Source organism: Lactuca virosa, chromosome 1 (assembly GCF_052849685.1).
Source record: "Lactuca virosa cultivar CGN04683 chromosome 1, Lactuca_virosa_CGN04683_v6, whole genome shotgun sequence".
In the NCBI taxonomy this organism is placed as follows: Eukaryota; Viridiplantae; Streptophyta; class Magnoliopsida; order Asterales; family Asteraceae; genus Lactuca; species Lactuca virosa.
In genome coordinates this window covers 15,777,732-15,795,117 of record NC_136426.1, presented here as the reverse complement: position 1 = coordinate 15,795,117, position 17,386 = coordinate 15,777,732, and the positions used below count along the sequence as shown (strand labels likewise).

Below are 17,386 nucleotides of genomic sequence, written 5' to 3'. Positions count from 1 at the left end.
GATTCGAAATTCATGATTACTATTTTACATGGTAGATATTTAGGCTAGGGGAGTAGTCACCACCAACCCACGAAAAAAGTGATGTCATCTCTGCGCCGCATCAGCTTTACAACCAACCCACCACCAACACAGTAAACATTGAAAATGATTACCACTCTACAATATTCAGTTTTATTTATTTTTTTTAACATTGTATTAAATAAAAACATAATTTATAACATAAATAAATTTTTTGAAAACATAAAAAAAATAAAACCACATTTCATCAATTAAAAACATAGAAATTTAAAACCTAAATTACTAAAATAAACATAAAACATACCAAATAAAAAATTACACTACTTAAAAAACATAAAATTTTAAAACATAAAAAACCATAGAGAAATACTACTCGTCGTCGTTGTCGTCACTGACCCCGTCCGCTTCGTCATCACCGCCCTCATCCTCTTCGTCTTCATTGTCATTTTGCCCTAGGAATTGTCTTTCCCATATGTGATCGGTCAAATCGTGACGTAGATTGTGATGTGTTTCACGGTTTTGTATTTCCAAAACCCTAGAAAAGTATGTCGGACTACCAACTTGTATTACTACAGGTGGATTAAGTATATCGTTCCCGGTATATGAACAAATAGCCTTACCCTCTTCTTCTATTGTCCTGTTATGTAAAATAACACAAGTAGTCAACACTGTCGTCAGTTTTTCCCTATCCCATGTTTGTGTCGGATGTTTGATTATGTGTCACTTTTGTTTTAGGACTTCAAACGCTCGTTCCACATCCTTCCTTGCAGATTCCTGTTCTAACTTGAACAATTTTCGTTTTTCATCGGTCGGAAATGAATATGACTTGACAATTGTAGCATACTCTGGATATATCCCATCACCTAGGTAATACCCATACTTATATTCATTTCCATTCACAATGTATGACATGTTTGGTGCTTTACCCTACAAAATATTGTTAAATAACGGAGACGCTTGGAGCACATTCAAGTCATTGTTTGACCCCTTCATACCGATGAATGGATGCCAAAACCATATGTCTTGTGAAACAACCGCCTCTAATATAAGAGTCGGGACCCCATGATCACCTTGCATGAATTGACCACGCCATGCATTGGGACAATTTTCCCACTTCCAATGTGTACAATCAATACTACCAAGCATCCCTGGAAAACCATGTTTAGCTTGATGCGCGGCATACAACTGTTCAACATCACTTTTAGTCGGATGTCGCAAGTATATGTCACGATAAAGCTCTATAACATACTTACATAAAAGATATGTACAGTCTCGACCCGTCCTCTCAGACATTTTCAAATACTCATATGATGCGTCTGCGGCTATGCCATATCCCAATTGTCTAAGAGCGGCCGTACATTTTTGTATTGTAGTAAAACCACGTTTAGCTCTAGCATCTCATCTTAATTGGAAAAACTCATAATTACGTTTCAAATCTCTAGCTATACGTAAGAATAAATTTCTACTGATACGAAAACGTTCTTCAAATTTCGATAGATCATATAAACTATCAGGGGCAAAATAATCACGTACAAAAAGTTCATTCGTCGTCTCTCGATCCCGGTTGATCAATTTTCTACGCTTCTTCTCGCCGTGTGAACTTTCGTCTCTCTCACGAACCATGTCTTGTCGCAGACAATAGTGTATGCAATACCAACTCGTCATCAAAATCATCATCAGATGAAGAAGAAATTGAACCGGAAAAATTATCCATTGTTTTAAAGTGTGTGAATGTTTTGAAAGAGTGTGTGTCTGTTTTGTTGTGAAAAAAGTATGTAAAGTATATGTATATATATAGAGAAAGTTAATTAAATAAATGAATGATTTTTTTTAACGGTCAAAATGCCCCCAAAGGATTGTTATTAAATTAAAGTGTCGGTAGGATAATTATTATATGTCTATTGTATTATTGTGATGTAACATAAAGTGTGTAAGTCCCTCAATAGTCTAGGGGGCTATAATGTAAATAGGTTTGTCATATTGCAATCAAACGATTGCAACTCAATTATTGTACTCGGCTCCTTTGAGCCTATAAATAGGGCATTTGCCCATATGAAATAAACAAGCTAAGTTTGAGTGTTTAAGATTTGAGTTGATCTCAATCTTCTTCTGTTGAAATAGCTCGTCTATTTCTGAATAGCAGAACCCTATCCAAACATATCCATATATTCATATAAACATATCTAACCCAGACAATCAATCCATCGTCAATACATTCCGACGCATCATTCAGGTATATTCTATCCTAATCATATTAATTCCGCCATGTTTTTCAATTTGGTATCAGAGCTAAGTAACGTTCTTATTATTCTTATTATTAGTTTGCATATTCAATCTATCGTTAATAAGAATATATGCATATGCAGCATCATAAACATGATAAGCATCATAAACATGATAAACATCATAAACATGATAATGAATAACCATTGTTTTTAAATATTCATATTTAAAAAAGTTATCAACAATTAAAATATTTATCGTAAGAAGATTTAATACCATAAATATGTCTCAAGATATTTTCAATTGTTAAATTACTTTTATTTCTCCATGATATTATCATTCCGAGTTGTTTTAACTATTAATTCTACAAAATTTGAAATTTTTATTAAAATAATACTCGTTATTAATAATCAAATTAATCAAATTCATGCTTAAAATATATATTTATGTCTAACAAAATTTTGATGAATTGTATTCCTAATAGAAATATTATTTTAAGAATACAACAAATCCAAGAATCTATAAATAATTCTAAGAAAAATCTCAAGGATTCTTACAAACCTCAACTAATTGTCAACTAATTCTCAAGAAATTATAAAATACGCTTCTGCTGTGCAAACTATCATCAGAAATTATAAAATACGCTTTGCAAAACAAGAAAGAGGATTATTCATCAAAATGCATTCTAGCTACCCAATTTTTGATGAAGATTCTCAACTAATTGTCCCAAGTATTACTTTTGCAAACATGGGAATAAGCAACGACTCAAAACCAACAAAAGTAATACTTGGGACAATTAGTTGAGAATCTTCATCAAAATTTTTCTTGAGAATTAGTTGACAATTAGTTGAGGTTTGTAAGAATCCTTGAGATTTTTCTTAGAATTATTTATAGATTCTTGGATTTGTTGTATTCTTAAAATAATATTTCTATTAGGAATACAATTCATCAAAATTTTGTTAGACATAAATATATATTTTAAGCATGAATTTGATTAATTTGATTATTAATAACGAGTATTATTTTAATAAAAATTTCAAATTTTGTAGAATTAATAGTTAAAACAACTCGGAATGATAATATCATGGAGAAATAAAAGTAATTTAACAATTGAAAATATCTTGAGACATATTTATGGTATTAAATCTTCTTACGATAAATATTTTAATTGTTGATAACTTTTTTAAATATGAATATTTAAAAACAATGGTTATTCATTATCATGTTTATGATGTTTATCATGTTTATGATGCTTATCATGTTTATGATGCTTATCATGTTTATGATGCTGCATATGCATATATTCTTATTAACGATAGATTGAATATGCAAACTAATAATAAGAATAATAAGAACGTTACTTAGCTCTGATACCAAATCGAAAAACATGGCGGAATTAATATGATTAGGATAGAATATACCTGAATGATGCGTCGGAATGGATTGAAGATGGATTGATTGTCTGGGTTAGATATGTTTATATGAATATATGGATATGTTTGGATAGGGTTCTGCTATTCAGAAATAGACGAGCTATTTCAACAGAAGAAGATTGAGATCAACTCAAATCTTAAACACTCAAACTTAGCTTGTTTATTTCATATGGGCAAAGGCCCTATTTATAGGCTCAAAGGAGCCGAGTACAATAATTGAGTTGCAATCGTTTGATTGCAATATGACAAACCTATTTACATTATAGCCCCCTAGACTATTGAGGGACTTACACACTTTATGTTACATCACAATAATACAATAGACATATAATAATTATCCTACCGACACTTTAATTTAATAACAATCCTTTCCATATTGAAAGGACACGTGTTTTCAATAATGTCTTCTTTAATAATGGCTTCTTATGTCATTGCTTACGTCATTCCTTGGTATCAGAGCCAGGTTGGAATGGATTGACGATGGATTGATTGTCTGGGTTTGATATGTTTATATGAATATATGGATATGTTTGGATAGGGTTCTGCTATTCAGAAATAGACGAGCTATTTCAACAGAAGAAGATTGAGAACAACTCAAAAAAGAATTATTAAAGAAGACACATTGTTGAAAATAACGATGCATTGTAGATGGCAATAATTCTATTCAACATCTAATGGATATATGGATATGTTTGGATAGAGTTCTGAATCATGGCGGAATTAATAAATTCCGGAATGACGTAAGGCATGACACAAGAAAGAATTATTAAAGAAGACACATTGTTGAAAATAACGATGCATTATAGACGGCAATAATTCTATTTTGTCTTTTATAATTATGTAAAGTGTCGATAAGTGTGTAACATTATTATAATGTGACATAAAGTCTTATGTAAAGTAGTTTGTCTTCTTGCAATCATACAATTGCAATAATGTAAAGATACCGTGTGTAAACGGCTCTTTGGAGCCTATATAAAGGGCTTTGCCCTTAGTAAATAAAGCAGAGTGATTTGAGATTATAAGATTTGAGTTGTTCTCAATCTTCTTCTGTTGAAATAGCTCGTCTATTTCTGAATAGCAGAACCCTATCCAAACATATCCATATATTCATATAAACATATTAAACCCAGATAATCAATCCATCGTCAATCCATTCCGACGCATCATTCAGGTATATTCTATCCTAATCTTATTAATTCCGCCATGTTTTTCGATTTGGTATCAGAGCTAAGTAACGTTCTTATTATTCTTATTATTAGTTTGCATATTCAATCTATCGTTAATAAGAATATATGCATATGCAGCATCATAAACATGATAAGCATCATAAACATGATAAACATCATAAACATGATAAACATCATAAACATGATAATGAATAACCATTGTTTTTAAATATTCATATTTAAAAAAGTTATCAACAATTAAAATATTTATCGAAAGAAGTTTTAATACTATAAATATGTCTCAAGAAATAGAAAACTCACCAATAGTTATTAATAACGAAGAAAATGAATCTGGATACACTTTTGATGCTTTAATTAATAAAAATAACATCAATAAAGACGCTATAAGAAAATCAAATTTCACACTATCCGAAAGACACAATTTTAGACATAACACATTTAAAAATTTCTTTTCTAGAAAAAATATTATATATTATGGAAAAATTATAGGAGAACAAGCAATACCTATAGAATTAACTCAAGGAAATATTACTATACCCATAATAAATAAACAACAAATTAGAAATAGATTATCTCATATTAAAGAAACAGATAGAATAAAAATTGCTTATATTCATATATCAACTATTTTAAATAATCTTAAAAAGTACTGTAAGTAATTTAAATACACCAATAGAATTAGAAATCAGAGATGATCGTATAATTAATAACCAAGAAAGTATTATTGCAAAAGGAGAAGGTAATTTAATTGAAGGAAAAATAAAATTTGATATTAATATTCAATTAGGATTAAGTCTTAAAGATAAAAATTTAAGTAATAGTATTACTGTACGATATAAATTATTAAGACAAAATTTTATGATAAAAGGTAATCATCCATTTACTATTACATATCAAATAAATTATGCATTAACAAATTCTCATCATAGTATTACATTTAAAACAGAAGATAGAATTTATATAGATAAATTATTTACCCCTTTATTATCCCTTGAATCACCAAATATGACTAATAATAGAATATTCAATGAAACTAATTTTCAACCAATAATAACTACTCCGTTAATAAAAAGAAGTCCAATTATAGAACCTCCATTTTCAACTATAATAGGTAGATCTTCTATTTCAGAATGTCAGCCTTCAACATCTAATGAAAATAACGATGAAAAGCTAGAAGATATTAAAGAAATGATTAGATCATTAAGTTTAAGAATATGACATAATCATCTAGTAATTCTCTAAAATATTTTAAAACACTTGAAGGATCATATCAAAATACAAAACCATGTATACCAGATAAAGAAATGATTATAGAAATACCACAAAATTTACCACAAGGAACAATATATAACATCGGTCTTAATCCTGAAGAAGATAAATCAGTAGGAGAAAAACTAAATATAATTAGTCAAAAATTAAACAATATTATAGAAGTAGAAAGTTTAATTGTATTAAAACAAATCCCTGAATTATTACAGAATTTAACTCAACAGAAAAATCTACTTGAAAAATATTTAAAAATAATAAAAACAATTAAAGAAGAACCACTCAATGAAAAACCACTACTTAAAGAAAAACCACTTACCATTAAACGACCTTTCACATGGTAAAATAAAAATGAATAATAAAACCCAAATATACTATAATTACAATAATAAATAAAAAATTATGGAGTTATAAAAACAAAAAATCACAAAATCGAAATCTAAAAACAATACGCAATGTTTCAACCACTCTAACAAACACAACTTGTTAATATAAAAGCTTTACAAGAAAAAAACATCAATTAAAAGAAATTTATAAACTAATCCTAAAATGAGTAAAAGAAAAACAAATATTAACCCAAATAGTACCTTTATTACAACCAAAATACAAGATAAAGAATTAGTTTCATATATAGATACAGGAACTACTTTATGTTTTGGAAGAAAAAAGATATTAAAAAATTGGGAAAAATTAGAAAAACCATTAAAGATTACAATTGCTGATAAATAAATTCACAAAATTTGGTTCATAGGAAGAGATATAGATATAGTAATTGAAAAGGCACCATTTAAAACTCCAACTATATATCAACATGATTCAGGAATAGATTTAGTAATAGGAAATAATTTCCTTAAATTATATCAACCATTTATACAAACAAATGACGATATAAGTCTCAATCATCCAACAAAATGTATTATAAAAACTGCAATTATCAAACATTATGATCTTATTAAAATAATCAAACAAGAGGTTGGCTTTCAATTACGCATATTACTAACATTTGCTAAAGAAATTGCTGAAAAACAACTCGAAGAAGTATGTAGCGAAAACCCGCTAGATCATTTAAAAAATAAAAATAATCAAGAAATAATAATATTATTAAAAACCCTAATGATGAAGTTAATGTTCCAAATAAAATTCCATACAGCATAAAAGATGTTTCTGAATTCAAACAGGAATGCATTGAACTATTAGAAAAAGGAATCATTCGATCTAGCAAGAGTCCTCATTCAGCACCTGCATTCTATGTAGAAAATAATAATGAAATAAAACGAGGCAAACGAAGAATGGTAATCAATTATAAAAAAATGAATGATGCTACTATAGGAGACTCATATAAATTACCACGAAAAGAATATATTTTAGAAAAAATAAAAGGAAATACACATTTTAGTACATTTGATGCAAAATCCGGATATTGGCAATTACGCTTACATGAAAATACGAAACCACTAACCGCTTTTTCATGTCCTCCTCAGAAGCATTATGAATGGAATGTTATTCCATTCGGTTTAAAACAGGCACCAGCAATATATCAGCGATTCATGGATGAAACCTTAAATGGTTTAGATCATATTTGTCTTGCATATATTGATGATATAATTGTTTTTACAAAAGGAAACGAACAAACACACATTGATGCAGTTATCAAGGTTTTACAAAGAATTAAAGAAAAGGGTTTAGTTTTATAAAAAAAGAAATCAAAACTTTTTCAAACTACAGTTGAATATCTCGGTTTAAAAATTGGAGAAAATGGTCAATTATCGTTAACAGACAATATACGAGAAAAATTAAATATGTTTCCTAATAAACTTGAAAATAGAAAACAAATACAACGATTTCTTGGTTGTTTAAATTATATTGCACAACAAGGATTTTTGAAAAATTTAGCGAAAGAAAGAAAAGTTTTACAAAAGAAAATATCAGAAAAAATACCTTGGTCTTGGACCAATACAGATACTATTTTGGTACAAAATATAAAACAAAACATTCAAGTTCTCCCTACTTTATATAATGCAAAAATAGATGATTTCTTAATCGTAGAAACAGATGCATCACAAGACACTTGGGCAGGATGCCTAAAAGCAATTATACAGGGAAAAATATTATTGAGATTAGATAGTGAGGGAAACCTCATATCTAACTCATCAAAAGTATACAATGATAAATCACACATTGGTATGAAAATACTATCTGAAGTAAACAATGATAAAGTATACAGTGATATGAAAATATCACCAAAAGCATACATTGATACAGATGTATCATCTGAAGTATTAAAAACAGATAAATACGAGCAAAAACTATGCAAGTATATATCGGGAACATTTTCCCAAACGGAGCAAAATTACAGCACACATGAACGAGAAACACTAGCATGTCTCAGAACATTGAAAAAATGGAAAGTTGAGCTACTCCAAACCAGATTCGAATTACGCACAGATTCCAAGTATTTACTTGGTTTTTGGCGATATAAGTTACAAGAAGATTATTGTCGATGACGATTAATCCGATGGCAATTACAACTACATCAATTTCATCCATACCTCAAGTATATTAAAAGCACCAACAATCATATAGCGGATACATTAACAAGAGAATGGAAGCCACATCAGCCATGACGGAAGCAAACATTATTCAAAAACAGGTCTTTTTGGAGGCGGGAGGAATGACGTAAGGCATGACACAAGAAAGAATTATTAAAGAAGACACATTGTTGAAAATAACGATGCATTATAGACGACAATAATTCTATTTTGTCTTTTATAATTATGTAAAGTGTCGATAAGTGTGTAGCATTATTATAATGTGACATAAAGTCTTATGTAAAGTAGTTTGTCTTCTTGCAATCATACGATTGCAATAATGTAAAGATACCGTGTGTAAACGGCTCTTTGGAGCCTATATAAAGGGTTTTGCCCTTAGTAAATAAAGCAGAGTGATTTGAGATTATAAGATTTGAGTTGTTCTCAATCTTCTTCTGTTGAAATAGCTCGTCTATTTCTGAATAGCAGAACCCTATCCAAACATATCCATATATTCATATAAACATATTAAACCCAGATAATCAATCCATCGTCAATCCATTCCGACGCATCATTCAGGTATATTCTATCTTAATCTTATTAATTCCGCCATGTTCCCCCCCCCCCCCCCCCCAAAACTGTCAAAATCGAGTTAAACCAATCAATGCGCCCGTCTTCATCCATCTCACCACTCACGCCACAGCCAAAGCAGCGGCCCTTGGGGCGGTGTTCACACGTCTTGAGAGCTCCACCTCAGCACTCACGCGTGGTTTTCCTTCCCACTCCGGTTAGCCTTATTTGGTTATATTTATTAGAATTAAAACTTTAAGAATGGAAATAATATATGATCGATCATTTTAGCGGCATAATTCTAAAGATATTTTCTATAAATATGAGTTAAAAAGGAGTAAAGTATCTATCAATGATGATTTAAGTTTTCATAAAAAAAAAACTAAATAATTAATAACAAAGAGTTCATTTTTTTTAACGGCACATAGAGTTCATACTTCATATGGTTGACAAATTCCCCCAACGAAAGATTCTTTATTTAAATACAACAGCATGACTTCTAGCATCCTCCGTTCTTATCCTTTTCACCACAAATTACTAAAAAATAACAATTTATTTTTATTTTAGATTAGATAAAAAAATTATATTTAAAAACTAAAACTATTAGATAAAATTGAATTGTTGTTTTATGCACTTTATTCTTATTGAAATCATAAATCTGGTAAGATGTTAAATTTATATGAAATATATTCTCTTCATATAATGAGGTTCATTTAGGCTTTCAATTAGAAGATGTGACTTTAAGAAAGGTGAATAACACTACTAAAATTTTAAACTGGTATATATATATATATATATATATATATATATATATATATATATATATATATATATATTCATCAAGCTACAACTCTTTAGGTAGAGAGAGAGAGAGAGAGAGAGATATGAAAAGAAGAAGAGAAATGGAGAAACAATGTTCATCGGAGTTAAGATCCACCATCGATGAGCTTTCTTTGTTAGCTGTCATGAAGCTTAAACATCATCGTCATCTTCATCATCATAATGATCCTGTTATTACAGATGACCTGCCAAATGATACTCATATCCCTACCAGACCCTTCCTTTCTGTCTGCAATTTCCTTCTTCATCTTCTTGGTCCGTCTCTCTCTCTCTCTCTCTCTCTCTCTCTCTCTCTCATAAACTTATCGTTTTTCAAGATGTAGAACAGTTGAAAAATGTTTGATGGATATATCTGGGAATATGATAGAAGTTGATCAAATTTGTCTTTTTGTTGATTGCAGATAAGATAGGGCCAACCATGGCAGTTCTGAGACAAGACATCCATCGGAATATACTGGTAAGCTTTGGAAGTTATGATTCATTCGTCTTTGCTCAATCCTTATTATTAATTTGTTTATTTTATTCTAAGGTAAATTGTTCAAAACTTATAAAATAATCATGGCATTGATATATTAATGATAAATATAGTTGTTTCGGTATTTACATGATAGAAATAAGCTACAAGGGCAAAAAGACAAGTGATAACACATATTTTAAAGTAGATAGACAATTATTTTAATAAATTAAACTTAAAATAATTGAAGATAACCCTAAGTAGACAGACTTTTTTTTTTTCTTTTGATCTATTAAATTATTTGATACTTACCTCTTCTGTAATCACTTCCTCCTCTTCAATTCATCCTATGCGTCGTCTTTTTCATCATCATCTTTCTGCTGTACCTCTGCAACCTCTTTGTGTTTTACCGATATGGTAATTTGATATGGAAAAGAAAAACCCGGCTATCTCGTTAATGTTGGGATGTCAAGTATGGGCTCAATAATTTGGTTTTAAAAAATAGTTTATGGGGAGATGCCAAGGGCTGGGAGACGTGACGCTGACATGGTAAACACGTCGAAGTCAAAATATTAGACCCAAACCAATTTATTCTCTGTTAACTTCATGTTGGGTTGAGTGTTCGTGTTAGTATTTTTCAGATCTAGTTGCAACTCACATTGTAATTACAATACTTTCAAACAAGTGTGTTCCTTAAAATTTTAAAATCCTACACTTATTAAAAATGCTGCTATTTTCAATAAAACATGCAAACACTTAAAGAAATGAGTGTTGCACTATGTATGTTACTGCAACGTACACGTTCTATAAGTGTGGTATTATAATGAAAAAACAGCTCTTTTTTAAAGTGTTGCTTTAGATTCATATTGTAGTAGTGTTATAAGAAACTAAAATTTTGTGTTTCATACCAAAGGGCTTCTACCCCAACCGTATTAGGTGTTGTCTTTTCTTTTTGAGATTGAGGTTTAAGTCTTGTTGTGAACATAGGTGAAATTTAAGGATTAATTTAAGAGTATATTTGCTTTGACCATGTCGAAAGTCATGTGAACGGACATAAGCCATATCCGAAGAAATGACGAGTGTCTAGAATTAATGGTTAAGTTCAATAACAATTTCTAATCAAATTATGTGTGTATTTGAAAATTTAAATAACAATAATTTGGAAGTTTTTGGTTATTTAAAGGTTATCCCATTTTTGTATTCGTGTATAGTGTTATCTTGGAGTTGAAAAGACAATCGAGAAATATGATTTAGGTTTCCAAAACTACCCATATGTTTATTTCCATTATTGTTATATATGTAAGGGCAACTCAGTACTTTGGTACCAAAGAAGGTTTATTTTATATATTTGATCCTTAGAGACTGGAGATAATGCAAGAATTAGACCCCGTGCTTTATTCAAATGTTGTGGAGATACTAAAGAAAGAGGCAAGTGAAGGCACATCAAGAAAGATGAGTAGTTGTAGCAAAGCCTTTGTTTGGCTTACTAGGTAATCATTCATTCTATTTTAACATTAGCTTTAAAATATTTGAATTGACAATATTACCCTTGAAGAAAAGCTTTTGCGCATGTTTCACTTTTGTAGATCTTTGGACTTCACAACGACTTTATTGGACTTAATCGGGAAAGATCTTGGAGTGAACATCGGACAAGCTGTTCAAGAAGCATACGAAGCCACTCTAAAACCATGGCATGGCTGGATCTCTTCTACGGCTTACAGGGTACCATTTAACAATATATTGCATTTATCTCTATATATAATTAAGTTGCTTTTTTTTTTTTTTTTTTTTTTTTTTTTTTTATATTTAATGCAAGGGTTATGCTAAGATATAATTAAGAATTAATGTATCACATTTCAGGAAATTAACTAATCTAACTACAATTTTATATTTATTTGACGAAAATAACCCAAAAAATATGTTTTTAGCAAAAATAACCATTTGGTTCCGAATGAACATTTTTGGCAAACAAAAAACACTTTTTTCTAACAAAAGAAAATTGACTGACATTCCGGATTTCAGACTAAAATTTTGGATTTCAAAAAATAAAACTTTGGAATTTTAAGAATAAGTCCGAAATCCGATGAATAATTCCGGAATTTCAAGTAAAAAAATCGGTTTTTACTTAAATCTAACAAAAAATTAAACAAACATAGTAATGTATATATATATATATATATATATATATATATATATATATATATATATATATATATATATAGGGTAAAATTAAATAAAGAACCATAATTAACACGAAATCAAGGAACCAATCGTGAGCGTCGGTAATCATAATGATCAACGGCCAAGGAAATATATGTACACTTGTACATTGAACGCACACACACCAGATTATACCAAAAAATTCACCTCCTTACCAAAAAACTCACCTCTTTTTTTCGTTTAAAATGATTTTTAGGCCACATTTTTTATCGAAAAAAAAACCGAATATATCGTTGTTCTCAATTTTTCGTCCTCTTTCCATAGAGATCCATGTTGATATATAAAAACGAATTTTTTTTTTCGAAAAAAATCCACTTCATTTTGTTAGTTTTTCAATATTTAAATTTATTTTTATAAAAAAAAACTAATTATACCAAAAAAATTAATTTTTTTACTCTATTAATAAACATCAACACCGACTAAAAAAAACACTCGATCAGTGTAGATTCACATTGTGAATCTAAACTGTAAATATTTTAATTTTTAACATTCACAATGTGGAAAAGCTCGATCAGTTCAGATTCACAATGTGAATCTGATTTACTATTATACACACTGTGAATCTGAGAAGGTTCACAATGTGAATCTGAACAGGTTCACAATATGAATTTGAACAGGTTCACAATGTGAATCTGAACAGAAATATCGTTTTTTTTTATTAACATGAATATGAATCAATGTTTAAAAAGTACCAAAAAAATATGAATTTTGATATATTTATTTAATTTTTTCTATAAAAAATAGACCTTAACTTTTCAACAAAGAAAATGAAGTGGGTTTTTTCGAAAAAAAAGTTCTTTTTTTTATATATCATCATGGATCTCTATGGAAAGAGGACGAAAAATCGTGAACAACGATATATTCGGTTTTTTTCCTATAAAAAACATGGCCTAAAAAAATTGTTAAACGAAAAAAACGAAGTGAGTTTTATTATAATCCGATGCATGTGCGTCAATTGTAAAAGTGTACAACATTTCCTTTTGCTGTTGATCGCTTTAAATTTCGACGTTTTGAATTGGTTCATTGGTTTCTTGATTAATAATGGTTCTCTATTGAACTTTTCCCTATATATATATATATATATATATATATATATATATATACACACACACACACACACACATTCGATGTTAGTGCATAAAATCATATATTTTATTGAAAAACGATAATTGGTACCATGTCAATGGGTTGGGCAGGCCAGCGATGGCCCAGAGCCTCCAAATTTCTAGGGCCCCATGTTTATATATATATATATATATATATATATATATATATATATATATATATATATATATATATATATAATTGTTGAGTGAAAAAAATAAAAGAAAATGAGGCCAAAATAAAATCAACATTAAAGATTTAGGGACGTGCAGTTCTTACGGAATAATTATCACCCTCTATTGAGGAACTCTATAAATCAATTAAGGGATTCTATGAATCAAATATTATTTTTCTCAACGGCAACAGAAAAAAATCGATTCATAATAAATCGATTCTGGTTTTTTTAAGCAGTCTTTTGATTTTTTATTTTGATTTTTGTTTTCTGATTTTTTATTCAATCTTTCTTAATACATCGATTTTGATAATCAGATTTCACGCATCCTTAAAAAAATTGATCTTCAATTCATATTAATCTGATTTTATGCAACCTTACCGATTTGAATTCTAATTTATGATTCGTTTTAATCATATGTTAACTTGTTATCAATTAATTATAATTATCAAAGTTAATCTAAATTTTATGTTATAAATTAAATTGATATTAATTAGTCATAAATATAAAAGTTAATTTTAATATTTTAAATTAATGTAACTTTTTTAATTAACAAATGACATTTAATACAACATCTATTTCGAATTTAGCAATATACAAATAATTAATTTGGTTATAACTTTGTAATAAATAAAATTTTCAAACTTTTTATAAAAAAAGAAAGAGAAAGACTCATGTGAATTGTGACAGTAAGTTGGGAAGGAAAGACTCATTCCACCTTTAGACCATCTCAAACCAAACATCATTTTTTATACCATATTTTACACCAAAATAATAATCCATACAATATTCTTTTTTTGAATTTATATAGATTTTTCACACCCTCACTAATAATTAGTTCTTAACATATATATATATATATATATATATATATATATATATATATATATATATATATATATATATGTTAAGAACTAATTAGTAAGGAACTAATTAGTGAGGGTGTGAAAAATCTATATAAATTCAAAAAAAGAATATTGTATGGAGTATTATTTTGGTGTAAAATATGGTATAAAAAAATGATGTTTGGTTTGAGATGGTCTAAAGGTGGAAGGAGTCTTTCGTTCCCAACTTACTGTCACAATTCACATGAGTCTTTCTCTTTCTTTTCTCTTCTATCTTTCCTAACCTAAAACACATAGGCACTCATCTTTCCCAACTTACTTAATTTTTAATTTTAAAATAAACATAAACTAATAAAAAAAACATACAAAATTAATTCACAAAATATTAAAAACATAGAAAACTAATGCAAAAGTTAACTAAAAACATACAAATTTGTTTGGTACAAATATAGAAGCATAATGTACAAGTGTCCATTCCATTATTGAAAATGGTGGATGCGAGTTACGGAAGCCGCATATCAATCCACCACTCCCAACCCATTGAGGAGGAAATGGTGTCTTGGATGTACCAGCGGTAACTCCCCATTTTTGACATGACTACGTCCTCCCTAAGCGCCTCATAGTTTTTTATTTTTCCTGGGGCCTCAATTCGACTTGCACGACACTGACAGTGACATTAAACACTTCGAAATGGACATTTATGACACAAGTGAAGATATTTTTTTTCAAAAGAAAAAATAGAAAAAAAAACTAAAAAATAATCCCGAAATTTGAAGATCAAACTTGAAATGGAGCATTCTTTGAAAAAAAAATTCTAGAATATGAACAACAGTTCGGAACGAAGCATTCGGAAGAAAGTGGTTATTTTTCAAAACCTGCAAATAATGGTTATCTTTTTTAAAAGCTCATTTATATAGTTAATATTACTTAATTTTCGTAGTTTTATTAGTAACATTTGCTCCTTGGTACTACCTGGTACTACCTTCAGGTAGCATTGAAACTAGTTCCCGATAACAAAACCTTGATCGGGATTCTCATGTCAGAAACCGTAGACCAAGAAACTCTCAAAGAGGAATTAAAATCGTTCACATCATTGCTTGCATCATTTCTAAATGAATTACACACAATTTTGGTGAGCTTTTTTTGTTTTTTAAATGATTTCATTGGGAGAATCTCTTAAATTTCAATCTTTAATTGATCATATTCTTACATCACCTTGCAGGAAACCTATAAGTTGCACAAGGTAAAAGCAGCATAAATAGTGATCATGAGTGCAAAGAGAAGGCTTAAAAACAAAAACAAAATTACTTTTATGTATATGTATATGATAGTTTCGAGATTTTGACATGACGTTGTTTGAAAAGGTTGTCTATGGCAACAAATTTTTACATGTTAGTGATATATGTTGTCATAGATACCCTTTGCTCTGCGGGTGAAATACCATGTTAGATAGTGCATATGTATGTGTGTTTGTGTAGTGTGTATGTATATATATGTGTGTGTATGTACATATATTTTCTTATAATTTGAAATTCCATTAAAGTCCAACTTAGAGAATATAAGCCTTATGACATGTAAAACAAAAACAAAAATACAAAAATGCTTTTATGTATATGTATATGACAGTTTCGAGATTTTGATATGACGTTGTTTGAAAAGGTTGTCTATGGCAACAAATTTTAACATGTTAGTGATATATGTTGTCATAGATACCCTTTGATCTACGGATGAAATACCATGTTAGATAGTGCATATGTATGTGTGTTTGTGTAGTGTGTATGTATATATATATGTGTGTGTATGTACATATATTTTCTTATAATTTGAAATTCCATTAAAATCCAACTTAGAGAATATAAGCCTTATGACATGTAAAACACAAATAATTATTCTAGCAATTTTCTGATATAGATTCGTATTTATAATAATTCGAAAAATCATGTCTAAAAACTTATACTTCAAATTTATGCCAGTTGAGTCACCATTGGGTAAAACACACTACTTCCTTTGCTGTACTTGAAGAAAAAAAAGTATGATATTATCTATATACAAGTAAGATGTCATTGTACTCTTCAGAACTTAACACCAAACTACCTTTGAAATTAAAGATTATTCCAAGTGGCCCTACGAAAGGTGTTACAGTGCTCTGTGACATCTCAATACAACAACTTCAACATCTTAACGTAGCAGATAAAGATATCTAGACAGAGAAATTAAAATATCATAACACAATAGTTGTTGTATCTTGACACAGAAATTGTAGTATCTTGATAGAGCATACTACAATGTAAGACTATATGTTAAGGTATTGTGTTGTACGGTTGCAATGGAAATGATGTGGTGTTCGATCAATGGGCTAGATAAGTCGTTGGTGGTTTTTAGACTCAATCAATGTAACATCCCAAAAATCATAGTAAAAATTTTTATTTTTAAAACCCTTTAATATTCAAAAACATTGTTTTCAAGAACATAGTCAAAATCAGAGTATCCCAAAATCATCAATCAACAAAATATCCAAGGATGATG

General features: G+C 29.1%; 2 protein-coding genes across 2 annotated transcripts; one reads left to right on the top strand and one right to left on the bottom strand.

Moving 5' to 3' along the window:
* Nucleotides 1-387: 387 nt before the first annotated feature.
* Nucleotides 388-1,311, bottom strand: LOC145111621 (uncharacterized). Its single transcript, XM_079047888.1, has 3 exons — nucleotides 1,014-1,311; nucleotides 743-881; nucleotides 388-655 (listed from the first exon to the last, which is right to left on the bottom strand). The coding sequence occupies exons 1-3, from the start codon at nucleotides 1,309-1,311 to the stop codon at nucleotides 388-390; spliced, it is 705 nt and encodes a 234-aa protein (XP_078904014.1).
* Nucleotides 1,312-10,083: 8,772 nt separating this feature from the next.
* On the top strand, nucleotides 10,084-16,408 carry LOC145133356 (glycolipid transfer protein 3-like). Its single transcript, XM_079068304.1, has 6 exons — nucleotides 10,084-10,320; nucleotides 10,467-10,522; nucleotides 11,879-12,009; nucleotides 12,106-12,241; nucleotides 15,849-15,992; nucleotides 16,083-16,408. Exons 1-6 carry the CDS (start codon nucleotides 10,110-10,112, stop codon nucleotides 16,116-16,118), a joined length of 714 nt encoding a protein of 237 aa, XP_078924430.1. The 5' UTR covers nucleotides 10,084-10,109; the 3' UTR covers nucleotides 16,119-16,408.
* Nucleotides 16,409-17,386: the final 978 nt, after the last annotated feature.

Coding starts and splice junctions, on each gene's coding strand:
- LOC145111621 (XM_079047888.1), bottom strand. CDS start 1,311: ATGTCTGAGAGGACGGGTCGAGACTGTACATATCTTTTATGTAAGTAT. Junction 882..1,013: donor GTTTTGGCATCCATTCATCG/GTATGAAGGGGT, acceptor GGTATTACCTAG/GTGATGGGATATATCCAGAG. Junction 656..742: donor TTTGAAGTCCTAAAACAAAA/GTGACACATAAT, acceptor TTTACATAACAG/GACAATAGAAGAAGAGGGTA.
- LOC145133356 (XM_079068304.1), top strand. CDS start 10,110: ATGAAAAGAAGAAGAGAAATGGAGAAACAATGTTCATCGGAGTTAAGA. Junction 10,523..11,878: donor ACATCCATCGGAATATACTG/GTAAGCTTTGGA, acceptor TTTGATCCTTAG/AGACTGGAGATAATGCAAGA. Junction 15,993..16,082: donor ATGAATTACACACAATTTTG/GTGAGCTTTTTT, acceptor ATCACCTTGCAG/GAAACCTATAAGTTGCACAA.